This window comes from Hylaeus anthracinus, unplaced genomic scaffold (genome assembly GCF_026225885.1).
Source record: "Hylaeus anthracinus isolate JK02 unplaced genomic scaffold, UHH_iyHylAnth1.0_haploid 0, whole genome shotgun sequence".
In the NCBI taxonomy this organism is placed as follows: Eukaryota; Metazoa; Arthropoda; class Insecta; order Hymenoptera; family Colletidae; genus Hylaeus; species Hylaeus anthracinus.
In genome coordinates, this window is record NW_026533254.1 from 19,854,256 (window position 1) to 19,877,650 (window position 23,395).

The following is a 23,395-nucleotide window of genomic DNA, read 5'->3' on the forward strand; positions in this document are numbered from 1 at the left end:
AATCGATTTTGAATAATATAAATAAGGAGAAGTAAATGTAACAAGCTTTAACTTTATTATCAGTACATGGAGAGAAAAATTCCAAAGGAAAGAGATGCATGGTTCAAAGTGAACATTTAAATAAAAATGCAATTATCGCATGCATCGTTGCATTTGTAAAAAAAAAAAACATAGTCCTACAAATGTATAGTATACTTGAAAGCATTGATTAAGAACTAATGAACTGAATAAAATTGACTATAAAATCAGCGATCAATCTAATGTCAACGCCCCCTAAAGTTTGCTGTCGCGCTCGACGCCCACCCGAAGGCCAGTAACTGGCCCCCGCGTGGCACCCGGTTGTCCATGCCGAGAAACGCCGATCTAACGAGTATTGAAATTTATCAGTGAGCATTCCTTCTCGTCAATGATGAAATACGTCGGTCAAATTCAATGGCATGCAACCGACTGTCATAAACCGTACGGATTTCATAACGCTTCGATGAATGTCTACGAGCTTGTGCATTTAATTACAGCGAAAATTATACTGCGCCAGGCGTTTACATACTTGTTAGCATTTACCCGATCGTAAATACACCTTTGTCGATCATATCTCCTCATATTGTGCTATACGAGACGAATCACCGTTGTTTCGTTTCCCTGGTTTCGTACAAGTGAAGAAATCCTCCCGAGACATTTTTAGTTAATTGATCTACTCTTTAATTCCGTTTTGTATTTCCTTGTGTTAACTAACGGCTCACTTCGTAATTATTTCTGCCCCCAGGACACACGATGTTGAGCACGGTATTCCAGAAATTGCAATTCCTGTACAAACCGTACGCATTGGCGATCGTTTCAATCGGATACGTACTTGGAGAGCTAGGTCATTATTTAATTGGTGAGTAAAATGTTCGGTTATGCTTCCTCTTCCTTAAAACGGCATATAAACACGGTCAATCGATCTTCGCATAGTGTCGATGTAAAAAAATTGTAATTCCACGAACGTTATTGAATTTCCTGTATCCCATAGTCTTCGTGTAAAATTAACTAACGCTCGTTTTCAAGGTGTAACGAGCAAAGAGACAGCGGAAGATCTACACTACGGTGACATTTCCTGCCAATTAAACTCGACCACGCTGGCCCTCGTAGATCTTCCCATTCAATGCGAGGCGGCACACAACCAAAGCTTGTAAGTTCTGTTAATTTCAGTTCTCGTTAATTATGTAATTATAATGGCGAAATGTCGGCATTCGCTGATTTTAATTTCACTTGTGACAATGAGTCAAGTATTTGGTATATACAGGGTGAGGCATTTAAAACGGGCCACCTGAATAATTGGCTTACTTTTAACGATAGAAAGAAAGTGTCGAACGAGAGCTGTTTGATTTCGAGGGCCATGTAAGGTTCTGACGAATACATACAAATGCATACAAATCCGCAGTTTAGTAACAATAACGTCCATACGAATACTTTCTGCTCCAGATTGAACACCTCTCGCCAGGAATTGTATTACTTTCACTCATTGTCAGTATGTAGGCGAACTGCGACTAGACAAACGCAACGGTATTACCTTCGTCTGAATTAGAGACGCCCGTTGAAGGTGTACGTATTTTGTTTCGCAGCTGCGAGTCCCTGGAATTGAACGGTTCCCGCTACTGTGAATGGAACTACAATGGCCTTGGTCTGGACTATCAAATCTTGGCTGGCCCGAGTTTTATCGCCGTGTTCACGATCGTTGGCGTTTGCTTGGGTGTAGCTGCCGATAAATACAACAGGTATTTACTTGACGGTGACAAATTATACAATTACATCTCCGGCGATTGCGCAACGTGTTCCGTTGAGGTGGAATATTGCCACCGCACCTTTGAATTCATATAATTTTTATCGTTAGAATTATGAATGTAAAGTATAGTGGATTGTACGTACACCGTTAGGCGAATGATGCATATTTTATTACGTAAGTATTTCTTACTTGGCGCGGGATAGCAAGCGCAGACTTACAATTAGTGGTAATGTTCGACAAATTTCTAAAGAAAAGAAGAAAAATATGCTCTTATTAGGTTCATTCTCTCTATTCTTCATGCTTTCATGCTTTCTATCCTTCTAATTCATCCAACTCTATTTGCAGGGTGAGGTTGTTAACCATTTGCACCTTCATATTCAGCATCGCCATCGTCCTGATGGGAGCAGTGAAGGAGTACTGGCAATTGGTCATTCTTCGCATGGTATTAGCTGCTGGGTAAGTTGGATACCGGATCGATGAAATAAGTTTTACATTTTGTCACATTTATGTGTAGAATGTATAGAATACATAGAAATGCAAAAATATATATAATTATAATAGATAAATCCATTTATAACACATAAAGGGAGGCAGGATGCAATCCGTTGGCGACTGGTTTACTTTCTGATTGGTTCCCCGAAGAACAGCGAGGGCTCGTCATGTCGATTTTCAATTGGGGCATCTACGGTGGTTATGGTATCGCATTTCCGGTTGGTCGTTACATACCCAAACTCAACATCGGAAATTTGGTAGGCAACATTGAAATTCACATATTTTTACATAAAACTAAAAAGACGTAAACAACTCTGCAACACGTGTTTACAATTTCGGAACGATTTTTACAGGGATGGAGAGCGTGCTACTACGGGGCTGGCATAATCGGACTGATCGTAGGTGTCTTCACTTTCACCCTATCCGAGCCAGAGAGAAAGACGATCGGCGAGGAGGAAACGAGTAAAGACGGGAAGAAAATACCGATCTGGAAAGTGATACTGCAACCGAGGATCGTTCTTTTGTGCTTGGCCGCCAGCATCAGACATTGCGGTAAACGGCCTTGACGCAAAGGATTCAAATTCGTTCTAAGGACGCATTAGTGTCCACGTGACTGGTTCGTTCCAGCCGAATTCGTATTCCATGAAAAATATTTATTTGTTATCGTTCGTCTACCCTAAATGGTACACTCCTAAAGCCCCTGTTTAAAACCCCTACATTTATTTCTATTTGTTCGCCAATAATAAAATAAAAGGGTTATTCACAATTTCAGGTGGCATGTGCTTCGCCTACAATTGCGACCTCTACTACAGGGAATACTTCCCAGACTATGACCTGGGTTGGTGGTTGTTCGCCGTGACCATTGTGATCGGCAGCATCGGTGTCGTGGTCGGTGGAGTAATCAGCGATAAGATCGTCGCTAAGATGGGAATCAGATCTCGAGTCGCTTGCCTGGCCATCAGTCAGATAATAGCGACACCCTTTGCGTTTGGCTCGGTGTACTTCACTCCCCTGTGGGCGATGATCACCCTTGGGATTTCTTACTTCTTTGGTAAGCAAGATGCCGATCATGCAAGAGTAATTGCTCGAGAAACCCACAGTAGAAACAAATGCATAAAAATCTGTTAATAAGTAATACTCTAAAAAGTATCTTTTTCATTGCAGCTGAAATGTGGTTTGGCATAGTGTTCGCCGTAGTCGTGGAAATAGTCCCCCTACATTTTAGGTCCACCACTATTGGTGCTTTCTTATTTGTCATGAACAACATCGGTGGAAACTTGCCAATACTGGTGGAACCTACTAGGATGGCCATTGGTTACAGAGAGTCTCTTTACATCTTCTATGCTGGATTTTATGGCATCAGTAAGTAACCAAACGGTTAAATATTAATCGACACCTTATCCTTATATTCCACTGCGTTCAGCAAATTACTAATAAAGAACTTATTCTTAGGTTCCATCATGTTCTTCTTCACCATGTTCCTAATGGAAGGTTCCAAGGAAGACACAAGCAGCGAAGCCACTACAAAACCAGAAGTAGGATATGACAATACTATGTTCACCAGCGACGATGGAAGTGCACCACCTATAGAACTCCCAAGATTATACCCACAGCCGCCGTATCGTTTCGAGAATTCTAGGTTATAAAATAAATGATCATGATTTATCAATTGTACATAGCACTCAGAAGTATCCGTGAGTTGTCTGCATAGAAATATTATAGATAGAGCAGGGGAGACAGCCCTTGTCTGTAAGTGAAAATGCCTCGTTGGAAATGAGGATATCCCATCCTATGATGCCAGCGTTGCTTCCAAATCGCGCATGCGCGACGTTCAAAGCTGAGCGCACATTACTGTAGCTATAGAAAACGATGCGCGGTCTCAATTATTTTATACTTCTATCATTTTTTTGGGATGACTAAGGACGCCAGTTTTATAATAAAGTCCCCTACTCTATCTATAATATCTCTGTGCTTGTCTGCTGTGACGCCAAAATTGGAAGCAACACTGGCATCACAACTTGCCTGTCGTAGTAATGCCAGTTATAGATTGCTCTCTGTACCTCGAGTAAAAGACTACGCATTGCATAAGTTTTCTGAAACGATAATTATAGCAAGCATCTAACCAAACGAATTACTCATAATAATTATTGAATTGTAGCATTTGATATGGTTAAAAGTGACCATGCTCCGTAAACCTAGTATTAAGATAGAATACAATTGGTTTAAATTTCTCAGTGCAACTCCTGTTTAATATAAAATTTCTAAATGCAAATCCTGTTTAGTATAAGATTTGTAATGAACAGACCTACCAAATATCAGTTTTGGACTTGTTTTCTTTTAGTAAAATGCAAAATGACAAGTATGTAGTTGATTTTATTATCATTGTATAATAAAAACAGCCTACTGAAATATACATGTATACGTGTCTTATACAGGTACGCAAAATACATGTTAAAACACACACATATACAGATCCACACACACAAACACGCGACGCACCAGCTATGTAATATACGATAGACAATAGATTCGTTACCAAGATTCATCATCAAATCACGTTGTATGTACAGATTATTTAATATAAATAAAGATACTGTATTTGTAATGTACAAAATAGTCGGAAAGCATCCTTGAAACACTTCAAGGATTCGCGTTAAGATTTGTCATGCAACGCTGTGTACTTATTTACATAGTTATACTTGCGAAAATACTTTGACAGATCTATCAATAAATAGTTCAGCCAGATGTTATGTTAAGTCGTGTAAATTCTAATAGTTGCGTTGATTGCTTTAGAGCTGCAGTTACAAGCAAGTAGAATATAAAAAAAAAAAAAAAATTATTGTCAATGTACCGAGCTGCAGTAATACCGTTTAAGTTTCTGTTTATGTTTCGTTAAATATTGAGCACCGTAGCAGAAACTGCGTTAAATGTAACATTAAAATTAAATAGTTTAAGAACGAAGCTTTCGGAATATCTTAAAAATGAAAGATATCTTAGCTCGAGGGCTATAAAACATTCTGTATAGATGTACAGAAATTGTGTATAACGCACGCATTCCATAAATGCCACGGTATAAAGTATCAAAGTTTGTCGCTTACATAAACGTAAAATCTATATCTTCAGTGCAGCGTCGTCTATATTGACAAATTGTATAAATCTCCTAGTCTGATTATGTTAACACAGAGTAACTTAAAATTTACGTATGTCTTAGATAAGTCAAGTTCAGTTACATAGTTAGACAATTAAGACAGTTAAGTAACGTATAACTATGTTGGAAAACCATAGATTTGCTTATATAATTTCAATTAATTAGGCCATTTTGAAATCAAAATGGTTCAGGCCCATTTATGCCTGGGAAGTTTCATGCAAGTGTGTTGTACACACATTCTTTCCTATGGAGTACCAACATTTATCTCATTGGTAGGTTGCACTGCATTCTTGCCTTAACTTTCTAAATATTATGTTTGCAGACAATCTCAAGCCACAGAATAGAACCAGAATGACTCACTCTATCTACACAACGTCATTCATAGGAAACTTCATATATCCATAAATAAGTTTCCTGTCAAGTGCTATCATGTATCTCATTGGTTCGTTGCACAGCATTCTTGCTTCAATCCTTTCAAACATTATATCTTCAGACAATCAACATTCACACCCTTACGTACACGGTCTGTTTAACAAGCAGAGGTCTTGAAAGGTAATGTTGACTTTACAAACGTACCTACAAAAATTGATACTGATTCAGAATTTATTTTACTCTGCAAATATTGTAATATGAACTTTACTTTAAATATTTCTTTATATTCTTGCAGATTGTGTGCATTCTGTAGTTTCCCGCATTCAAATTTCCCATAAATGCATCAAGATCCACAGTTTATTTATCATCTACCACTGTGCACAAGCTAATCAAGAAATCAACATCAGACCTCTCCTTGTGAGTAACAAATGAGTAACAGCGACTACGACTGATCCGAAGAAACTATCGACTCTATTAAGTATCCCGAACAATAATCAACAGAGGTATCAGGAACATCATCAACATTCCTCCGTGGAGGTGCTGGAGATTTGAGTGCTAGCACCGCTGGAGAAGCTACTCCTGCAAGTCTCGACAGCCAGCGCAGTGTCTGGCACTTGAACAAACTGAACTTTTTCTTTCGGCCACCGGTTCCTTCCATAAACGCAATTAAAGATGTTGTACTTGTGATCCATCTCGAGGTGACTCAGCGTGCTGCTGTGCCTCCTCTTCAGCACTTTCTTCGCCATTAAGCTCCTGTTGTTTTTGTAGGACAGCTCCCTTCTGAAGCAGAAGAATCTCCTGAGCTCCCGTTTAACGCGTTTAGAGCGATAACCGAACAGCAATGGGGTAACGTAAGCAGCCAGAACTAAGAAACTGGACGCCATCACGTCGTACTTGTGAGACAAACGTTGGTCAGCTGCTTGAGGTAGATTCTTCAGTATCAACAGTATCACATACGGCGACCAGCAGATTAGACCCATCACTATAACCAAAGCGCTTATTCTGGCCGCTCTGGTTTCCTCTCTGTGTCGAAAAATCGACCCATTGCTTATTCTATCCTTCAGAGTACTTATGTAGCTCGACGTGCTCCTGACGCTCGACACGCGGTGCAGGCCTTCGTTTTTGTTTGGCGCTGGCGTGATGGTCACTATTGGCGTTAAGAGACCAGTAGAAGGCTCTGCTGCGTTGCTGGCAGCGGTTGTATCTCTTTCAGTCTTGTTACTTAAATTCTCGGGTTCGTTAGATATAATAACGTCTTGCGCAGCGAACGTTGGCGTCCTGCGACACGACTTGTCTTCTAAAAGACCCTGAAATATTCTCGACTCTCCATCCTGGCTTTCTAGGTCCATTTCGACCTGTACCAGGTAGTCAGGGGCGCGATCATCGGCGCAAGCTTCATCCGTTACTACCTCTGACTCCTTTGGCTCGAGGTCTACCTTTGCTTCGCTTGCTTTGTCGCCTTCTTCAATGATCGCAGCGACTTTTAGAGGATTCTTCAAGGATGACTGGTAACCGCCAAAAGACGGAGAAACTTTTCTATTAATCAGAAACATTCTTTTATCCAGAACGTCCAAGGTGTGGAAGCAAACGAATCGAGCATCGTCTTCCGAATCACTAGCTTCTTCAAAGGTCCTAGAGAGCCAGGTGTCCCCTCTCTCAGACGTAAGACCATCCTGAGGCGAGGTTTGCTCCTGATTGGACCGACCCTGAGGCGACTTTCCAACAAGACCTTCGAGAATGGAGTCATGACTAGCTTTCAAACTTTCTCGATCTTTCTCTTCGGAAACCTCCAACTTCTGCAAACCCACCGTGAAGACTATACCCGAGGAAACCTGATCGTCGCCGGGGGAAAGAGGCACCTCCAACTCCATCGACGACGAGAAGGAACGTTTTCGCGACACCTGGCCAGTCGGTTGCATGGTCTCGCTGGTTTCGTCAATGGATGACAAGCTGGAGATTTTTGGTAGCTTGCGGAAGTCTTCGATGGTGTCAGTTTGAAGACGTTGCAGCCTCGACAAGCCGTTATGTTCCTCGCTGAAACTAGCAGACGACAGGATGGGCCTGGAACCGCTGCGTCTTGCTCTTTCGGAGTTTCGGTGGGCTGCCGCGTAGATGCTGACGTAGATCCAACAGACTGCGGCGAAGGGGATGAAGTAGGCGAATATGGCGTAGAGGAGGGCGTAGACGAAACCGTAAGTGATCGTACCGCCTATCAGAGTGTCGAAGATTACGGTGGTGTTCTCTATGAGATCTAGATCGTCATCGATCCTGATGGACTCGACCGTCTCCAATATTTCAGGAAGTCCGCTGACGTTCAGCTCTGCGATCTCGCTTTCTAGAACGGAGAGCGAGGACGACTCCGTCATCGCTGGATCGTAGGAGGTCACGTTCGGGGACCAGGTGACGTTCTTCGAGCCGCAGGAAAGCCAAAAGCCTCGTGGATCTGGGTTGAAGAAGGCGAGTAGCCCGAAGATGATCGAGATCAGCCAGGTGGACATTATCAGAATTCCACATTTCAGTTTGTCTACGCGTGCACGGTATCTCAATGGATCCACCACGGCGAAGTACTGGTCAATGGCAATCAAGAGAACCGAGAGCACCGAGGAGGTCGTTACGACGGCGATGGCGCCTTCAGATATCGCGCAAATACTTCCAACCGGCGCCGATCGGACTATTTGCGCGGATCCCGATGGCGTCGAGGTGTCCATGATCAGAAGAGGGTTCATGATGGCGCACACCAACAGGTTCGATACGGTTAGATTCATGACGAACCTGGAACGTCATAACGTTAGTTTATCGTAGTTTAGATCGATGGAGTTTGTGTACCGAGGGGAAGACGATGGGAGATGAGCTTGTGGCAACTTGGTAAGGAGAAATTGTGACAATTTTGAGATAGAAGGTGAGTAACCGAGAGAAATAATATTATTCAAAAGTATTTTAGCTGGCTGGAGTTGTATGCATCGGTGAAGTACATGATCGGGATAACTGTGACAACTTGATAGGGAGAGATGTGACACCTTAAAAGGGAATATGAGTAATCAAGAGCGATAAACATTATTTAAGTTTACGTCAAATTGCTCAAGTGCAATGCAGTGGGGAAGAAAGTGGAGAGTAGTAAAAGACGATGGAGATGAATTTGCGACGCACTGATAGGGAGACATTGTGACGACTTGAAAGGGAGGGCGATAGAACACCCCAATAAAGTATTGCTTAAAGGAATTTTGACGAAGCGCCAACCTGTTGGAAATGGTCCTCAACGAAGGACGCACGAGGAATGCGAGTAGAAGAATGACATTTAGCAGGAAGCAGCCAAAAAGCGCGAAACTCAAGGCCACCACACCCGGATTATCCTGCCATCTTTCTACGTCTCCCTGATCTGAGACCGATCCTTCTCCAACGATGTCTGGCGAATCTCCAACCATTCATGTATAATACACGTGACACAATCCTGAAACAATAAGAATGCAATTGTTATGCAAACAATTGTCAGACAGTGATTGTACGAACGTTTGTTAAGCCTCGCTGGATAACTACGTCTGTGCACAGGGGTCTACAGAATCTGAACAATAATCTAAATTACAAAGAACACCGTATAAGGAAGATTGGGAATAATTGCTTGCCACTAGAACAATATTATAGCTGTTAACATATTATGGGTTGTCATTTAACTACTGCTGAAGACTCCATTAGCTTGTGGAATTAAAATCTTATACAGGGTGTCACACCTAAACCAGAATATGTTGATATATGAATATGTTCCTTTCAACTGTGATGATACTACAAATATTTTCCATTCGTCGTAGCTATTTCCTAGGAATGTTTATTGCTGAATTTGTAACATTCTGTGCTCGTTTCCATCCTGTCATCGTTTATAATTTCTATAAGCACACCCTATTGACGCGCTACCGTGATAATTTGTCGAGAGTCATGCGACTGTGACGCTGATCAGTAACGTGTTAACAACAATTGCAAAGAGAGTATACGAAGTTGCCACCAAAAGTGCAGTTCCGTAAACTGATATTCGCGGAGCTCGATCTTATTTTTAAATACAATGAAATAAAATGAAATATTCGGAAGGACAATCAAAAAATCATGCAAAAGTTAGAATCGCGTGCATTAGAGTTGTCCTTACTTCAATGATCTTTTAAATCTACGTGCCAAACACCTTCTAACTATCTCGCAAAATTTTAGATCTTAAAATTTTAGTCCGAGCTAAGACTAACCTGCCTTTTCTCTAATTAATTTTTAATAAAGAAATGAAATAGAAAGGGATTGTCGAAATTCTTCTTTCCTTGTAGATCGAACTAAGAGCGTTTCATAACATGATCACATTTGCTATGGCAATTTGTCACTCGGCATTCGACGTTCTCGTCGATTACAAATTAAAATACCTCGCAGTTGCAAGTAATTAATTATTTTCTAACCTGTTCTAGTCGACGGCGAGCGACATTTGTTTAAACAACTCTTTAATACGACGAACAGTTTGCAAATAATTGAAGGACGACAAGTTAGGTGAATCATGCATGTTTCAGTGAAAATTCAATCAGTTCCGTATACTTCTCTCGCATTATGTCACTCGGAACCCAGTGGTTCACAAAATCATGTTTGCTTAGCTAACGATATAATAACAAAAACAAATGAAAAATCCGTACAAAAGAAATCGTAAAAGAAAAGACTGTACTTTATAAATTCTGTAGTGTTTCGAATAATTTCGTAGAAAATCTAAACCTAGAATTATTATTTCCTTCCATCTGGTCAATTTGCAAAAAGAATTGTGCGCCACTGTCCTAATCTGTTCTTTAATATACAGTAGAAGCCCCGATTACTCAAGGGTCATGTAACGGAACAATTGGTATTGCGAATAGTATTTCTCCTCGTAAGCTTATCTTCGGTGGTGATAACGGTGACATAAATGTAACCCATTAAACTGTGCAGAAACAACGATATACATAGTTGGAAACGTTTAAAATAATTTAAACACAACAAAACTGTTATCGTTAATCGAAATTTATCTATACTAGGAACCGAAGCGTTCGTTATACCCAACTTTCCCTGTAACTTTCCAACTGCATTGTATCAATCGACGCAAAGCTTAGACGGAACAGAAAATTGGTAAAATGTGCAAATTTGTTTTAAACGACTTTCATTAATTAAATTTCAGCATCCAGTACAATGTTGTATTATGCCGTTTTACGTTGTACTATGTTTTATTGTTTTGTAACATTTGGGACCAGATGCATTCGTCTAGATGAAAGCCACTGAGACGTAACGGTAGACCAAAGTATGCAGAAGGAGAACACACACTGGCGTGTTCACACCACCACAGAAAGACTATGCGAATCAAAGCTAAAAGAGACCACAACTGAAAGTCGATCAAAGTTACAGCCAAGCCCGTTTTATTAATTGCGTATTATAATTCTAGATTACTCCATCAGGTGAAGGAAATTGCATTCGAATCGAGCTTATGAATAACCATGGTACTCTTGCGTAATATCGCGTAATATCTATGTGGTAATAAAGTTATTGAAAATTACTGTTTCAGATCGATCCAAGACGAAGTAAGAATATGTACGTTTATTCCAAGATGTTAGACACCGGAACACGAGTTCGTGCAACTTTTCAAAATACAATTCAAATACTCGTAACTTTTTTTGAAACATTATTCGTTAAAAAGAAATTAATCGTTTATTTGATTTCAGAATTGCTTTTCCAAGTTATCGCACAGCACGTCATGAAACGCGCAAATTAAAGAAGTGATTTTTAAATTCCAAGGTGGAGTATCACCTCATTACCTCTGTATCGCGATAGCATCAGCTGATGCAGGAATAATAATCAACCGCAGAGTACGGACGCGCTCGTGTATTGCACGCGTATTTTCATAGCACGTGGCTACGGGAAAATCCGTTAAGTCTAAATATAAAGCAACGGCAACACTTTGCTTGGTATATATCGAGGCCGGGCAATTTTCTTTTCAAAGCAAATCTCGAGTCATTTCGCGACCGCCCAATCGTCCGATGTTCACTTTCCTCCTATTGCGCTACTTTTAACCGCAGAGACCACTCAGCTGTTCCTCAGACTCGGAATGTCTCGGTCAAACACCGATTACGGCCATTCTGAAGTCGTGATCAGCGTCAATTTCTGACGAATACACTTCCACGTGGATGTTTGCTTGCGAATGATTTCGGAATTGAGTTTTACCTCGCACGTGGAGACGTCATCAGCTGTCGACACGTGGTTAGAGGTGAATGGAAAATTTGTCTCAACTTGTTGCCAGCCTTCGGGAAACTCGACCATATTAATTATGCTTTTTAACTGCTTTGAGAACTGTTTAGAAACTATCGAAATGCAACCAGAACTCTCGAGGGTGCTATTTCAGTGCTTGGACCAGGGAGTAAAAGAAGTGAATCACGAAAGAAATTTCATAATGACGTCACCGGTGAACAATAACGTGGGTTGGTCCAATGTACGCACTGCTGGGTCATTTATACAACAAAGACGGGAAGTTTATTGTACAGTCACGGCTACTAAGCGTAATAAACAATGAAACTGCTTCGCACACCGTTTGAGAGTAAACACGCGAATATTACTGGCGTCATAGTTACCATTAAGATCCGATTACAGGGTCCAGTAGTACCAAAGTCTGTAACCTCTTAAAGCCCACAACCTCCTAAATCTATCAATATACAACAGAATTATACTTTTCCAGATGTATCCAACCGTAAGACGTTCAGAAGTAGACGTATGAATACTAGTTGCCCCATACTTTCCATTAAGGTCCGATTGCAGGGTCCAGGAGTACTAAGGTCTGTAATCTCTTAAAGCCCAGAACCTCCTAAATCTATCAATATACAACAGAATTATTCTTTTCCAGGTGTATCCAACCGTAAGACGTTCAGAAGTAGACGTATGCATACTAGTTGCCCCATAGGTTTCATTAAGATTCGATTCCAGGGTCCAGGAGTACTAAGGTCTGTAATCTCTTAAAGCCCACAACCTCCTAAATCTATCAATATACAACAGAATTATTCTTTTCCAGGTGTATCCAACCGTAAGACGTTCAGAAGTAGACGTATGCATACTAGTTGCCCCATAGGTTCCATTAAGATTCGATTCCAGGGTCCAGGAGTACTAAGGTCTGTAATCTCTTAAAGCCCACAACCTCCTAAATCTATCAATATACAACAGAATTATTCTTTTCCAAGTGTATCCAACCGTAAGGTGTTTAGAAGTAGACGTATGCATACTAGTTGCCCCATAGATGGTCTACTAGAAGCTTAAATTTCTTTGCAATTTTCTCTACAATCTCTTCGTTGAATATACCTTTCTCAGAGGGGCTTGTACAAAAGATCACTTGTACTACGTTATACTTTGATTATTTTTTGAAAAGGAACTAAAAATTGACTCTCTAGCTTAGAATAACCCCTCGAATATCAATTGCTTAACGAGCAGCGTGTGCCACGGGGATTAGCGTCAATCAATTTTTACTGGTGTTGCTATATTGTTCGCCAGTGCTCGCTGAACTTTACAGTGTGCAAACACGGTTACTTTTCTAAATATAGCTCTAAAGTTAAGCAGAGTCGGGCGAAATCCTTCGAGTCCCGCATAGATACACGTAACGCTATGAATGGATTCGAAGCAGATGCCATTATACTGCTGACGCGTTGATTACGTTGATCTCTGCTTATTTAGGAGGCGATAGTAAAAAGTTCAACTGCACACCTGCGCGCTGTAGCTTAACGAGAATCAAATGAACGTTTGCATACAAGATTAGACGGTTATTAACGGCTATTATTATCCATAATACGACGTCAGGCAAAATGCAATGGAATGGACAATAATTAGACCGCATCAAGTGTTCATATTTTTACTAATTTGGGTCTGCTAAAAAGGAGGGGAAAGCGTCTTCGATTAACTTTGTGCACGTTTCTCTTGGTTTCTAATAATGATCATGAAGCGAAGGATCGAACTTTCTAAATTCGAATTTAAATAAAAACAATAATATTGTTGGACCTTTCGAGACGTGTAATTTATGTTGAATTTAAGGGAATATTTGTAACGGTGCAGATGACATATTAACGCTACCGTTGTGCCACAAAGTTGCACACAAAAGATAAACAGGAGTTGCCATTGTCTTCCATTACGGCAAAAATAGAAATCACCTAAGATACGTCGGTGCCTTATAGAGGCCAGTGTTTGGAAAAGGGGCTGCAGAAATCTGCGAATTCATGAATAACCACGCGGAAACTTATTGTCTGCTAAGCAGCATTGTCGCGATGGCGCACAATGGGCCAGAACGCGGTTCATAGTGCGACGAAAATAAATGACTGATGTCACTAAAGGAACTACGAGTTGGACAATTTTCAACATGCAACTTATTTGATATTTCTGTATGTGCCGAGTTTAACACTCAACCTGTTAATTCGATGAACAATTCCACACCGAAACGAATAAAAGCAACGAAGAAGATGTATCGAGATATATATTTAGAGACGCGTTCGAGCAATGCCATAAACGACACGAGTAGCCCGAGCTCGCAAAACCGATTGGAATTCAAAGACCGCGCGCCGGAAGTCACACCTGTAAATTTGAAACGCCGATAACTCGATATGGAAACCTCGAATTGCAAAACGGCAACGAACTTTTCAATTAGTAAGGCCACGTAGAATTGATTTTAAAAATCGGTCCCGGGTTTCCGGTCACAGTTTGTATATTTGGATCGAATGTTCGTATATCTATCGCGTACATTTCCTACTAATCAATTTACAAATTTACACATTCTTGTTACTCTGTCATATATTTGTTATATAAACTGTACAGAATTATAGGAATTTACACTCATGACTTTCATAAACAGGTATATGAAATAGTTATATAAAACAGAGTTATATAAAGTTACGTATCGGAACGCGTTTCCACGGTTTTCTATTAGTTTATGGATTCATTGCTGGCCTTCTATAAACCATGAAACGAATTGACTGTGTTCGTAGGAAGGTTGACTACATTTTAAATGAAAAACGAATTAAGAACAACAAGTGACTAGAAGCCTAGAGAATAGCACGAATGAGCACAGTGCCAAAAGCGAGGTTTCGTAGAAACTATAATTTGTGTTACGATTACTCTAAAACTGAATTTACAGCTTTTGGCACATATACTGGGGATAGAGTTGCAAAAATATCGTTGAAGCTTGCTTTGTGGCTCTCGCTAGACATTCAATCCCCGACAACAAATACAAAAGTCCAACTTTTGGCGAACCGTTCAATGTCACTTGCGTCTACTTCTCTTTCACCGGTTACGCCTACGCTAATAGAAGAAGCCGGAAGTGTAAGAAGATACACACTGCCAGAGACCTCTTACCGAATTAAATTCGTAACTTTATTTTGCTTGAGTAAAAAGAAAATTTCAGTTCATTTTTAAATAAAAAATTCTATATAATTTAATATTAATATAATGTATATGAACATAAACATGTACAAAGAGCATGTATAAAAATTGCAAACTTAAAAGGTACGAGAACTGTCCACGGCTATAAGTAGAGTTCTCCTTTTACTCTCAAGTAAAAATAGTATTATTTAAATATATTCCTTTAATGCTGTGTGTATACAACACTTAAGGTTTCTCGTAAAAGGTGACCTAACCATATATTTTCGAGCTACGGAAATATTGTAAAGATGCCAGTAACTCGGCTGTTGCCAACGAACGAAGAATACCTCCTACTTTTAGTTTGTTCGTTCTCCAACGTGTTCATTCCCTTGCACGTCTTCATTTATTTCTGGTAAATTAAAGGAACCTTTCGAGTCTCCTGGTATCAATTCTTTTATTTTCGCCGTCGAAACGACCAAGGCATTACGTGGAGATTTTGTTCAATTTAGAAAAGAGAATCCTACAACTAGGTATGGAAAACTTTAAACATAACGTGTTACGCTTCTCTGGCAATCACAACTTTTCTGGTGTGGCAAGAATTACGACTTTCCGCGAAACAGGCAAGAGATAGCTGATAAAAACGGACTTGCAATTTTTTTTGTTTACCGTTGTTGCTAAGAAAAGCACATGTATTCATCGTCTACCCTGATAATTGTGACTAAAGTACGCGGGAGGTCGAAAAGATTGACAAACACATAAGTGCGTTCATAGTCCACACAGATAGCACGCAACCATACCCAATAATTTAGAAAGATTTAAAGTTTAAGGAGCTGAAATCATAAAGATGTTAAAAAGAGGTAGCTGAGGTATAGAGAGACCGATGTAAGTTAAGTTAGTGAAGTTTTAACGCTTTAGAGACAAAGCACTCTGAGAGTTCAGTACCCATCTAGTCGTAACGCTCCATCGGTAAAATACGATAGCGCGTAAACTGAGCTATTTCTAACAGAGCATTACTACTGTCTATTGCGTTTACTCGAGGAAGTTCGCGACTGATTCAACCAAGTAAGAGTTCGTACATCACTTAAGATAATCGTTTCGAGATAGTCACGTTCAAAAAATATAATTATACTCACATACATTCGAAATATTCGAGAAACGATTGTGGCAACAAGGCTGACTATTACCGCACGACTTCTCTGCGTTCTATTTCAAATTTTAACGAATTATATCACAGTAATTTAACCTAACCTTAACCTGCGCGCTCGATATTTTTTTTTTTTTTTTTAAATGGTTTATAATATCGGCTTTTATAACATATCAGGTTTTCAACGAGTTAATAAATGTACCAACGGTGGAACATTTCCACTGGCAGGCATGCGTAAATGATCGAGAAGTCTCTAGACAGGCCTATGCCACCACTGCTCTATGAATATCTCTGCACGGCTGAAATTCGTCATGAACGGTTAATACATTTTATTCAGACCCTGTGCCAGGGAGTGATTACATGATTGATCGAGAATGCTCCAGCACGTGGCGTTCACGTCTGCATTGGCAAAGGTGGGGGCCCCCATGGCCGCCATCTTTGCACGCGTTGTTCGTCGCACGGTCGTCGAACTTCGCCTTAGTAGCGACTTTATGCTGATGCACACCTTGCATGAAATTCCCCGTTCAAGTAACTTGCAGGCCTCTAACTGTGTCAAAATGTAATCAGAGAGAAATTTGAGCGGTTCGCTTTAACATTCACACGTGTCCCAAACCTTCGAAACTTTTTCATGGAGAATTTGGAACGTGGAATTTTTCTCGAATAGGCTGCTTTTACCTTTATAATTGTTATTATACGAACAATCTCTTCACATCATTAGCAACGTACACAATGTTTACAACGGATTACCATAGATAATGCTCACAAATTCATGCGTTGCACAGACATTATTCGTAATGACAACGATACAGGAAAACCGTTTAAAAGCATTTTGCAGATAAACCGAAACAATATAGTCGACTATATTTAGAGACAATGTATAACAAAGTACCGAAAACATTATTCGAATCGTTATTCCATATCGACAGCGCGCGTGTTTAGCTCGTCATTCATCCGAATTGAATCGTCAACAGTGTCGTCTTTACGTTTGGGCACTTACGCGGGGCCCCATGCTAACAGTGCTGTTAAGGGAGTGGAGTGCCTTGTATGTTCTGGTACGCACTCACGCAGCTCCACATCACCGTACAGGGTGTCCCAAAAATGTAGTAACACCTTGAAAGAGGTGATTCGGGAGGTGATTTGAAACAACTTTCTCGTTAGCAAAAATGTTGTCCGAGGCTTCGTTGAGGAGATATTAACGGAAAACACTGACCAATCAGAGCGCGAGTATGCCGGTGGAGCGCCCGCGGTAGCGTACGAGAGCGGCCGCCTAGCGCGTAGCCTACGCTCAACCGGCATCCTCGCGCTCTGATTGGTCAGTGTTTTCCGTTAATATCTCCTCAACGAAGCCTCGGATAACATTTTCGCTAAGGAAAAAGTTGTTTCAAATCACCTCCCAAACTACCCCTTTCAAGGTGTTACAACATTTTTGGGACACCCTGTACAAGGCACGGGAGTCCACTCCCTCAAGACGGCCCTGGTCGCTCGAAGCGATAAATTGTGGAAATTCCGTGATACGTGACAATTCACGCAAGCGTGCAAGAATTTGTCCGCTTGCAAAATAATATCTGACAGTTTCGCGCAAATAACGATCGTGTCTTACGACAATTTCGGATAATGTTAAACGAGTCAAATGGACGAGTAAAAAATAATCTAAAGTAATAGGAAATAATCTACAATCTACGATTGTGTAATCTGGCTAAGATCTAAAGGTTCCCAGCAGTCACAGATAGGAGAATATTCGACGTTATTACGTAACAAATAATACAGACACGCATTATTATTAATAGTTTACTGCAGTGTTCATGTTAAATATTCATTGGAATTTATATTCAAGGTGGCAGAGTTCAGATTTCAGTATTGGTGTAGCAGTGACCAAAGTTGACCTCTACAGATCAATAGTTTAATCTCCTTTGCGATAAAAGAAAAAGAAGTTTTATTTCGTGTGAATCTTCTGTACATTGTTGATAGTTGTTTTATTTTTTCGTGGATAGATTGTTTACAAAACATTCGACGAATCATAGGAGAGATACAGAAAATCATAGTATCGAGAGTGTACTTGCACTATGCAATAGCGAATGTTTTCTTTCTTTGTAAACAGAGACTGACCAACTCAGACCTCTCTCGTAAACGTTACAGTCTGAACTTTCAGTCCTAAAAAAAATGAAACGAAAATAGACAAAGTGTACGTTTCTCAAAATTGAACCAACGATCCTGAATTATAGAAATATATAGATAACCATGTTGTTTAAAAAGCATATTGAATTATGCCTGCGATACTCGGTACGGTCAAGAGTTTTTTTCTTCCTCGAAACATGAAACAGAGAGTGTTATTTATTATAAATTAGTTTCCTATTAATTTCAACCAATATTTAGTATAACATTTATTATCGATTTTTTTCGTTAGCTACCCCAGCTTCTGATCGTTATTTCTAAAGATTAAAAAAGAGAAAAAAAAAAAACTCTTCGCCATTGAAAAGTATCAAGATTAAACAATCCTCGGGGAACCTTGTTTTCATACTTTCAACAATCACATCTGGTATTTGAACGCAACGCTTCTCAGGCAAACATTTGTCCATAATAATCGCGCAAGTCAAGATTGTAAATTCAAACTAACAGTAGGTACATTACGACGGTCAACACTCGCGCTGATAGGGATCAACTCACGTGACCTAATTAATCTTCCCTTAAACCCTAATTAAATTCTTGTTCGTTGTACGCGTATGTATATTTTCGTACCTTCGTCAAACTGGTTCAAAAGCAAGGCTATTTACTCTGTAAACAATTACGCGCCACCTGTTCGAGGTAAAATTAAAACTCGCTATCGTTCGAATGATTATGAACAATGTTATAATTAAGATAACTCATAATTATATAATTAAACTACACAAGTATGTCCCGGTTTCGATCTAGATTCTACTGTTTCCTCCTTTTCGTTCTAATTTTCCATTTCTTTTCTTCTTCATTTTTTAGGTTTTCGTAGATTATTTTTTGTAAGTACTGTTCCCTTTTTAATCACATTCTTCTTATTGTACTTGGTATCATTTCTGTCTGCCCAACCAGATCTCGAAGAAAATGAAACTCAACGTTAAGAAAAAGATTCCCCTTGACAAAGGAAGAAAGTAAACGAAACCATAATTCCATCGAGTATCCTCTTTTCCTCGTGTCTTTGCATTTCAATTGATTTGCATATTTCTCGACCAAGTCTGACGATCTTTTTTTCCTGTACATATCGGCGCGCCATTAATTATCCTATCGGGAACCGTTAACAAATGACTCAGCTTTACTACATTTTTCCCCACTTTTTTTTTTTTCAATACACCCACGAGCGGTCGTTTCTAACCGTTGGCTGGCACAAAACGGTGTTCGTGATCCTTGTTGCAAGACTCACTTTCATTTCAAAATGACGCAAGCAAAAAAAGTCATCGGTTTTCCGACTATATCTGCTTCAACGACCGCGGATCGTTTACGGTAACGCGCCGACACCGTCTCATTATGCGCGATAAACGACCGGCAATAGAATGAAAGTCATTGTGAGCGCATAACGCGTTAACGGAAAGAATGCAAATTGTCGCTACCCGTCCAAAGAGATTATTAGAGGAGATAGAGTAGGGAAGCCAGGGAAAGAAGTGTAACACGAATGGTAAACAAAAATAAGATTCCATATCCTTCGCATATCCTCGAACGACGCGCGCGGTGTTACATTGACGAACTTCAAAGTAAAAATAAATTTATAATTTACAATTAATCTTATTCTAAATTTCACAATCTTTATTTGGAATACGATTTATGACCAACCTCCTGATCTTTCAAATTTGATGTACGCCAGAAGTGCAAACGAAAGCAAATGTAGCGTAAGATAAAAGACAACAAAGCGTCGAGGGAACACGAATAAACAATGTTTATTCTTTTGAATATACAAAGTCGAATACTTCGCAATTATACGTCTTTAGTAGTTATATCAAGATAATCATAAAACGGACTAATTGCTATCAATTTATTATTTCATCGCTTTAGATCGACCTGCCCCCCCCCCTACCCTCCCCCGCCGCCGCCATCCGATCATTTTACACGAAAAATGATTAAAGTTTGAAATTACGACGCTCGTCAAACTATACGTTTTAATAAAGATGCAGGACAGATGCAAATGATAAAGTTGTTCGAAGCTCAAAGTGAAAGGTCCTCGAATAATAAAATATACCCGTTGTGGAAAAAAAAAGAATGTAGCCGTTGGAGGAATTCTCGTCAGATAATGTGATTCATCACTTCGGATAAAGATAATTCTGGTTATCTTTGTACTAGACGAATCACGCGTGAAATTGTTACTTTCCAGCCAACGAGAAAAATGTTGCAATCGATAGAAATTTACAGAAAATTCGTTTAATCGAATTAATCGTTTCGGGAGGACCTGATTACGTTTTGACTATTTAAAAAAAAAAAAAAAAAAAAAATTAACAAAAGCGATTACGTCACGATACCTTCCAGCGCGTCACACTGATTGCGAGCATTACTTAGCAGAATGAAAGAAAAAAAAAAAGAAACGAAAGCTATCGAAACGAAGATAAGCGCAGGAAGAGCGAGTGACGACACTACAATCAAAAAGATATCAGATTTTCGTAAATATATTTATTTCAAACGATAATGTTTACAAGATTTAACATATATAGAGTAGACCCTTCGCAAGAACTTAACGCAAGAAACAAATTTTCTTTTCGAGCACTAAATCGTTCTTATTTTAATAAACAGCTAAGTTCCTGGTACTGTTTTTTCGTTTTTGCAGAGTATAACGGATAGAACAAACAGTTAATGGTTGTTAACGCACGATAATATTATGTTCATTCTTACAATTCTTCTGTTAACACGTAGATCCTTATGTAATTATCCACGAGGTGCTTTTCGTATAAACACGTAAATACTAAATACATAAAGTGCACGAATACGTAGCGACATACCTGAAAAAGGATGTATGTACATCCTCGAGTATTCTCGAGTGTCACAAAAAAATCTCAATTTAGTGCGCCATAGGTTATCCATAAGTCTTTTAATTCCAGTGTTTAACTAACGAAACCATGTTGTTGGTTATCTACTTATAATAAGGAAAAGTGTTTACTTGAAGGAAAGGAGGCTTTTAATACAGCTAGTAACACTATGTTATTAGTCGATATCGGTGTGAAACGAACGTAGAAAGTCCTCGAAATTACACTCTTCCTATACGTATAGGCTGTTAGTGTTAAAAGTTTCTAACGCTTACCCAAACGAAATCCTTGGAGCCTCGAGATCGTTCAATCCATTTGTACAGATTGGAATCCAGTCGATTCACGGTCCGTAAATCTTTGGAACGTGTTGTAAAAATGTTTCCAAAAGGGGTCGTTTTGTTGTCAGGGGGAAGCGTTAAACTGTCAGACAGCACTGTCACGCACAGGCTTCGTCGAAACTCGATGTATCACTCGCATGTTTCCGCAAAGAGACGCCACGGAATCCTGTGCCACCGTAGACATTTGAGGAAAAGAGAATCGCGAATTTATTCAACGCGGCCTATATACAACGGATATAAACTGCAGCGGGGAATAATATCGCACGACGAACGTTCCTTCTCCACTGGACGAACCGAAGCGAATTGCGAAAGTTTCACGCAGTGACCGTGGTTACCTCGTCGTGCCCGAACTCTCCCGATTCACCGACCGTTGCTACGCTGTGATTGGCCCATTTCCCTCTAGTCGACTGGACGAAATCCTGTCCCTTCCATTTCTGCTGCTCGCCCCGAACGCTAAGGTAACAATCACGACGCACTCGGTTCGGTCAATTTCTAACCGTCAACGAGGAATCCTCGTACGATTCCTTTCCTTTTCCTTTTTTTGCGAGACGTGATGTATTAATAGAACACACTGTATTAATGCTAACGCTTGGAAAGGCGGAACACTGTCATTTCTTCACGAACCTCTGATCCAAGTATTTCAATTAACTTTTGTCCCATTTGTGCAATCTGTGCAATTGTATCGGCAATCCTACCTTTCTATCTCTTTCAATCGCGAATAAGTATCGCTTCGTTTTGATAAATGAAACGTCGTTTCGTTACATTTAAAATGTAAGGCTTATTGTTCTGGATAAACACAAAATGTTGGGTTTTCATACGAAAAGCCACGATTCTTACAAAATTCTCTAGTTTAGAGAGTTTAGTAGTTCCCTTGTTCAGTAAAACGATAGAAATATTGATTCAATTGAATTTTACGGAAATTGAAATTTTTTTTTTTAATCGCTAGGTCTTATGAAAAAGCGCATGCTGAAAAAGTTCATTTAAATTGCATTACTTGGCAATACCTTGGCATTTATTGAACGTAAAGAAAATCGTTTTGTAAACAGTATACTCTTCTGTGTGAATCTGTTAAGCTGTATGTGTATACAGGGTGTCCTAAGAAAAATGTTGGAACACCTTGAAAGAGGTGGTTCAGGAGGTGATTTGAAACAACTTTTTCCTTAGCGAAAATGTTGTCCGAGGCTTCCTTAAGAAGATATTAACAGAAAACCTCCACCAATTAGAGCGCGAATATGCCGGTTGAACGTAGGCTACGCGCTAGGCGGCCGCGCTCATACGCTACTGCGAGCGCTCCATCGGTCAGTGTTTTCCGTTAATATCTCTTCAACGAAATCTCTGACAACATTTTCGCTAAGAAAAAAGTTGTTTCCCACCACTCGACTATAGTTTCGCAAGCAATCCAGTACAGTCAGTTAGCTGATTCGGTCAGCGTCGGACATATTACACGTTGCTCGCGTGTTTACATTATGTTAATCTCAACAGCTTTGTCAATCTTTAATTTTCAAAGTTTCGCATCTGACTTTCGTTTAAAGTATATTTTCGTGTGTTATCCCGAGACTATTAGTTTTCATTATTTCGTAACGCATAGGGCTATGCGGCATAGCAACCTCATCGCAACTGCTCTTTGAGCGACACTGGAAGAAATGCAGCATGAAATAATGCGCATTGGCAGCGGTGATGCCAGAGATGACAGACTGGACAGACTGTCATCTAATGACTCCAAATTGAGCATGCGTATCGGAAAAGGCTGAGCACACAGTAGTGTAGCTATAGGAAACGATGCTTGGTCCCAATTCTTTTCTACTT

General features: G+C 39.9%; 2 protein-coding genes and 2 long non-coding RNA genes across 8 annotated transcripts in view; 3 read left to right on the forward strand and 1 right to left on the reverse strand.

The window, feature by feature from the left end:
• Nucleotides 1-4,616, forward strand: part of LOC128889504 (D-galactonate transporter) — a 12,895-nt gene extending 8,279 nt beyond the window's left edge. For both annotated transcript variants that reach the window (XM_054147182.1, XM_054147189.1), the window contains 9 exons: nt 764-877; nt 1,045-1,168; nt 1,602-1,754; nt 2,108-2,218; nt 2,349-2,511; nt 2,608-2,806; nt 3,027-3,305; nt 3,419-3,616; nt 3,707-4,616. In XM_054147182.1, coding sequence (XP_054003157.1) covers nt 764-877; nt 1,045-1,168; nt 1,602-1,754; nt 2,108-2,218; nt 2,349-2,511; nt 2,608-2,806; nt 3,027-3,305; nt 3,419-3,616; nt 3,707-3,900 — 1,535 coding nt within the window. In that variant the 3' untranslated portion in view covers nt 3,901-4,616. The remainder of the gene's footprint in view (nt 1-763; nt 878-1,044; nt 1,169-1,601; nt 1,755-2,107; nt 2,219-2,348; nt 2,512-2,607; nt 2,807-3,026; nt 3,306-3,418; nt 3,617-3,706) is intronic.
• On the reverse strand, nt 4,608-21,926 carry LOC128889440 (uncharacterized). Of its 3 annotated transcripts, XM_054147087.1 has the most exons (3): nt 21,527-21,926; nt 9,012-9,222; nt 4,608-8,546 (listed from the first exon to the last, which is right to left on the reverse strand). In XM_054147087.1, the coding sequence occupies exons 2-3, from the start codon at nt 9,194-9,196 to the stop codon at nt 6,293-6,295; spliced, it is 2,439 nt and encodes an 812-aa protein (XP_054003062.1). In that variant the 5' UTR covers nt 9,197-9,222; nt 21,527-21,926; the 3' UTR covers nt 4,608-6,292. The 3 variants fall into 3 exon arrangements, 2 of the variants coding, with proteins under 2 accessions (XP_054003062.1, XP_054003064.1); XM_054147089.1 differs by lacking the exon at nt 21,527-21,926 and having other exon boundaries at nt 9,012-11,293; XR_008460450.1 differs by lacking the exons at nt 4,608-8,546; nt 9,012-9,222 and adding an exon at nt 20,331-21,358 and having other exon boundaries at nt 21,527-21,661.
• On the forward strand, nt 8,379-8,863 carry LOC128889550 (uncharacterized). Of its 2 annotated transcripts, none has more exons than XR_008460464.1 (3): nt 8,379-8,518; nt 8,577-8,639; nt 8,708-8,863. It is a non-coding gene; the product is annotated as an uncharacterized LOC128889550 (long non-coding RNA). The 2 variants fall into 2 exon arrangements; XR_008460466.1 differs by having other exon boundaries at nt 8,716-8,863.
• LOC128889558 (uncharacterized) lies at nt 12,018-12,998 on the forward strand. The gene is made up of 3 exons (XR_008460469.1): nt 12,018-12,577; nt 12,646-12,742; nt 12,811-12,998. It is a non-coding gene; the product is annotated as an uncharacterized LOC128889558 (long non-coding RNA).
• Nucleotides 21,927-23,395: the final 1,469 nt, after the last annotated feature.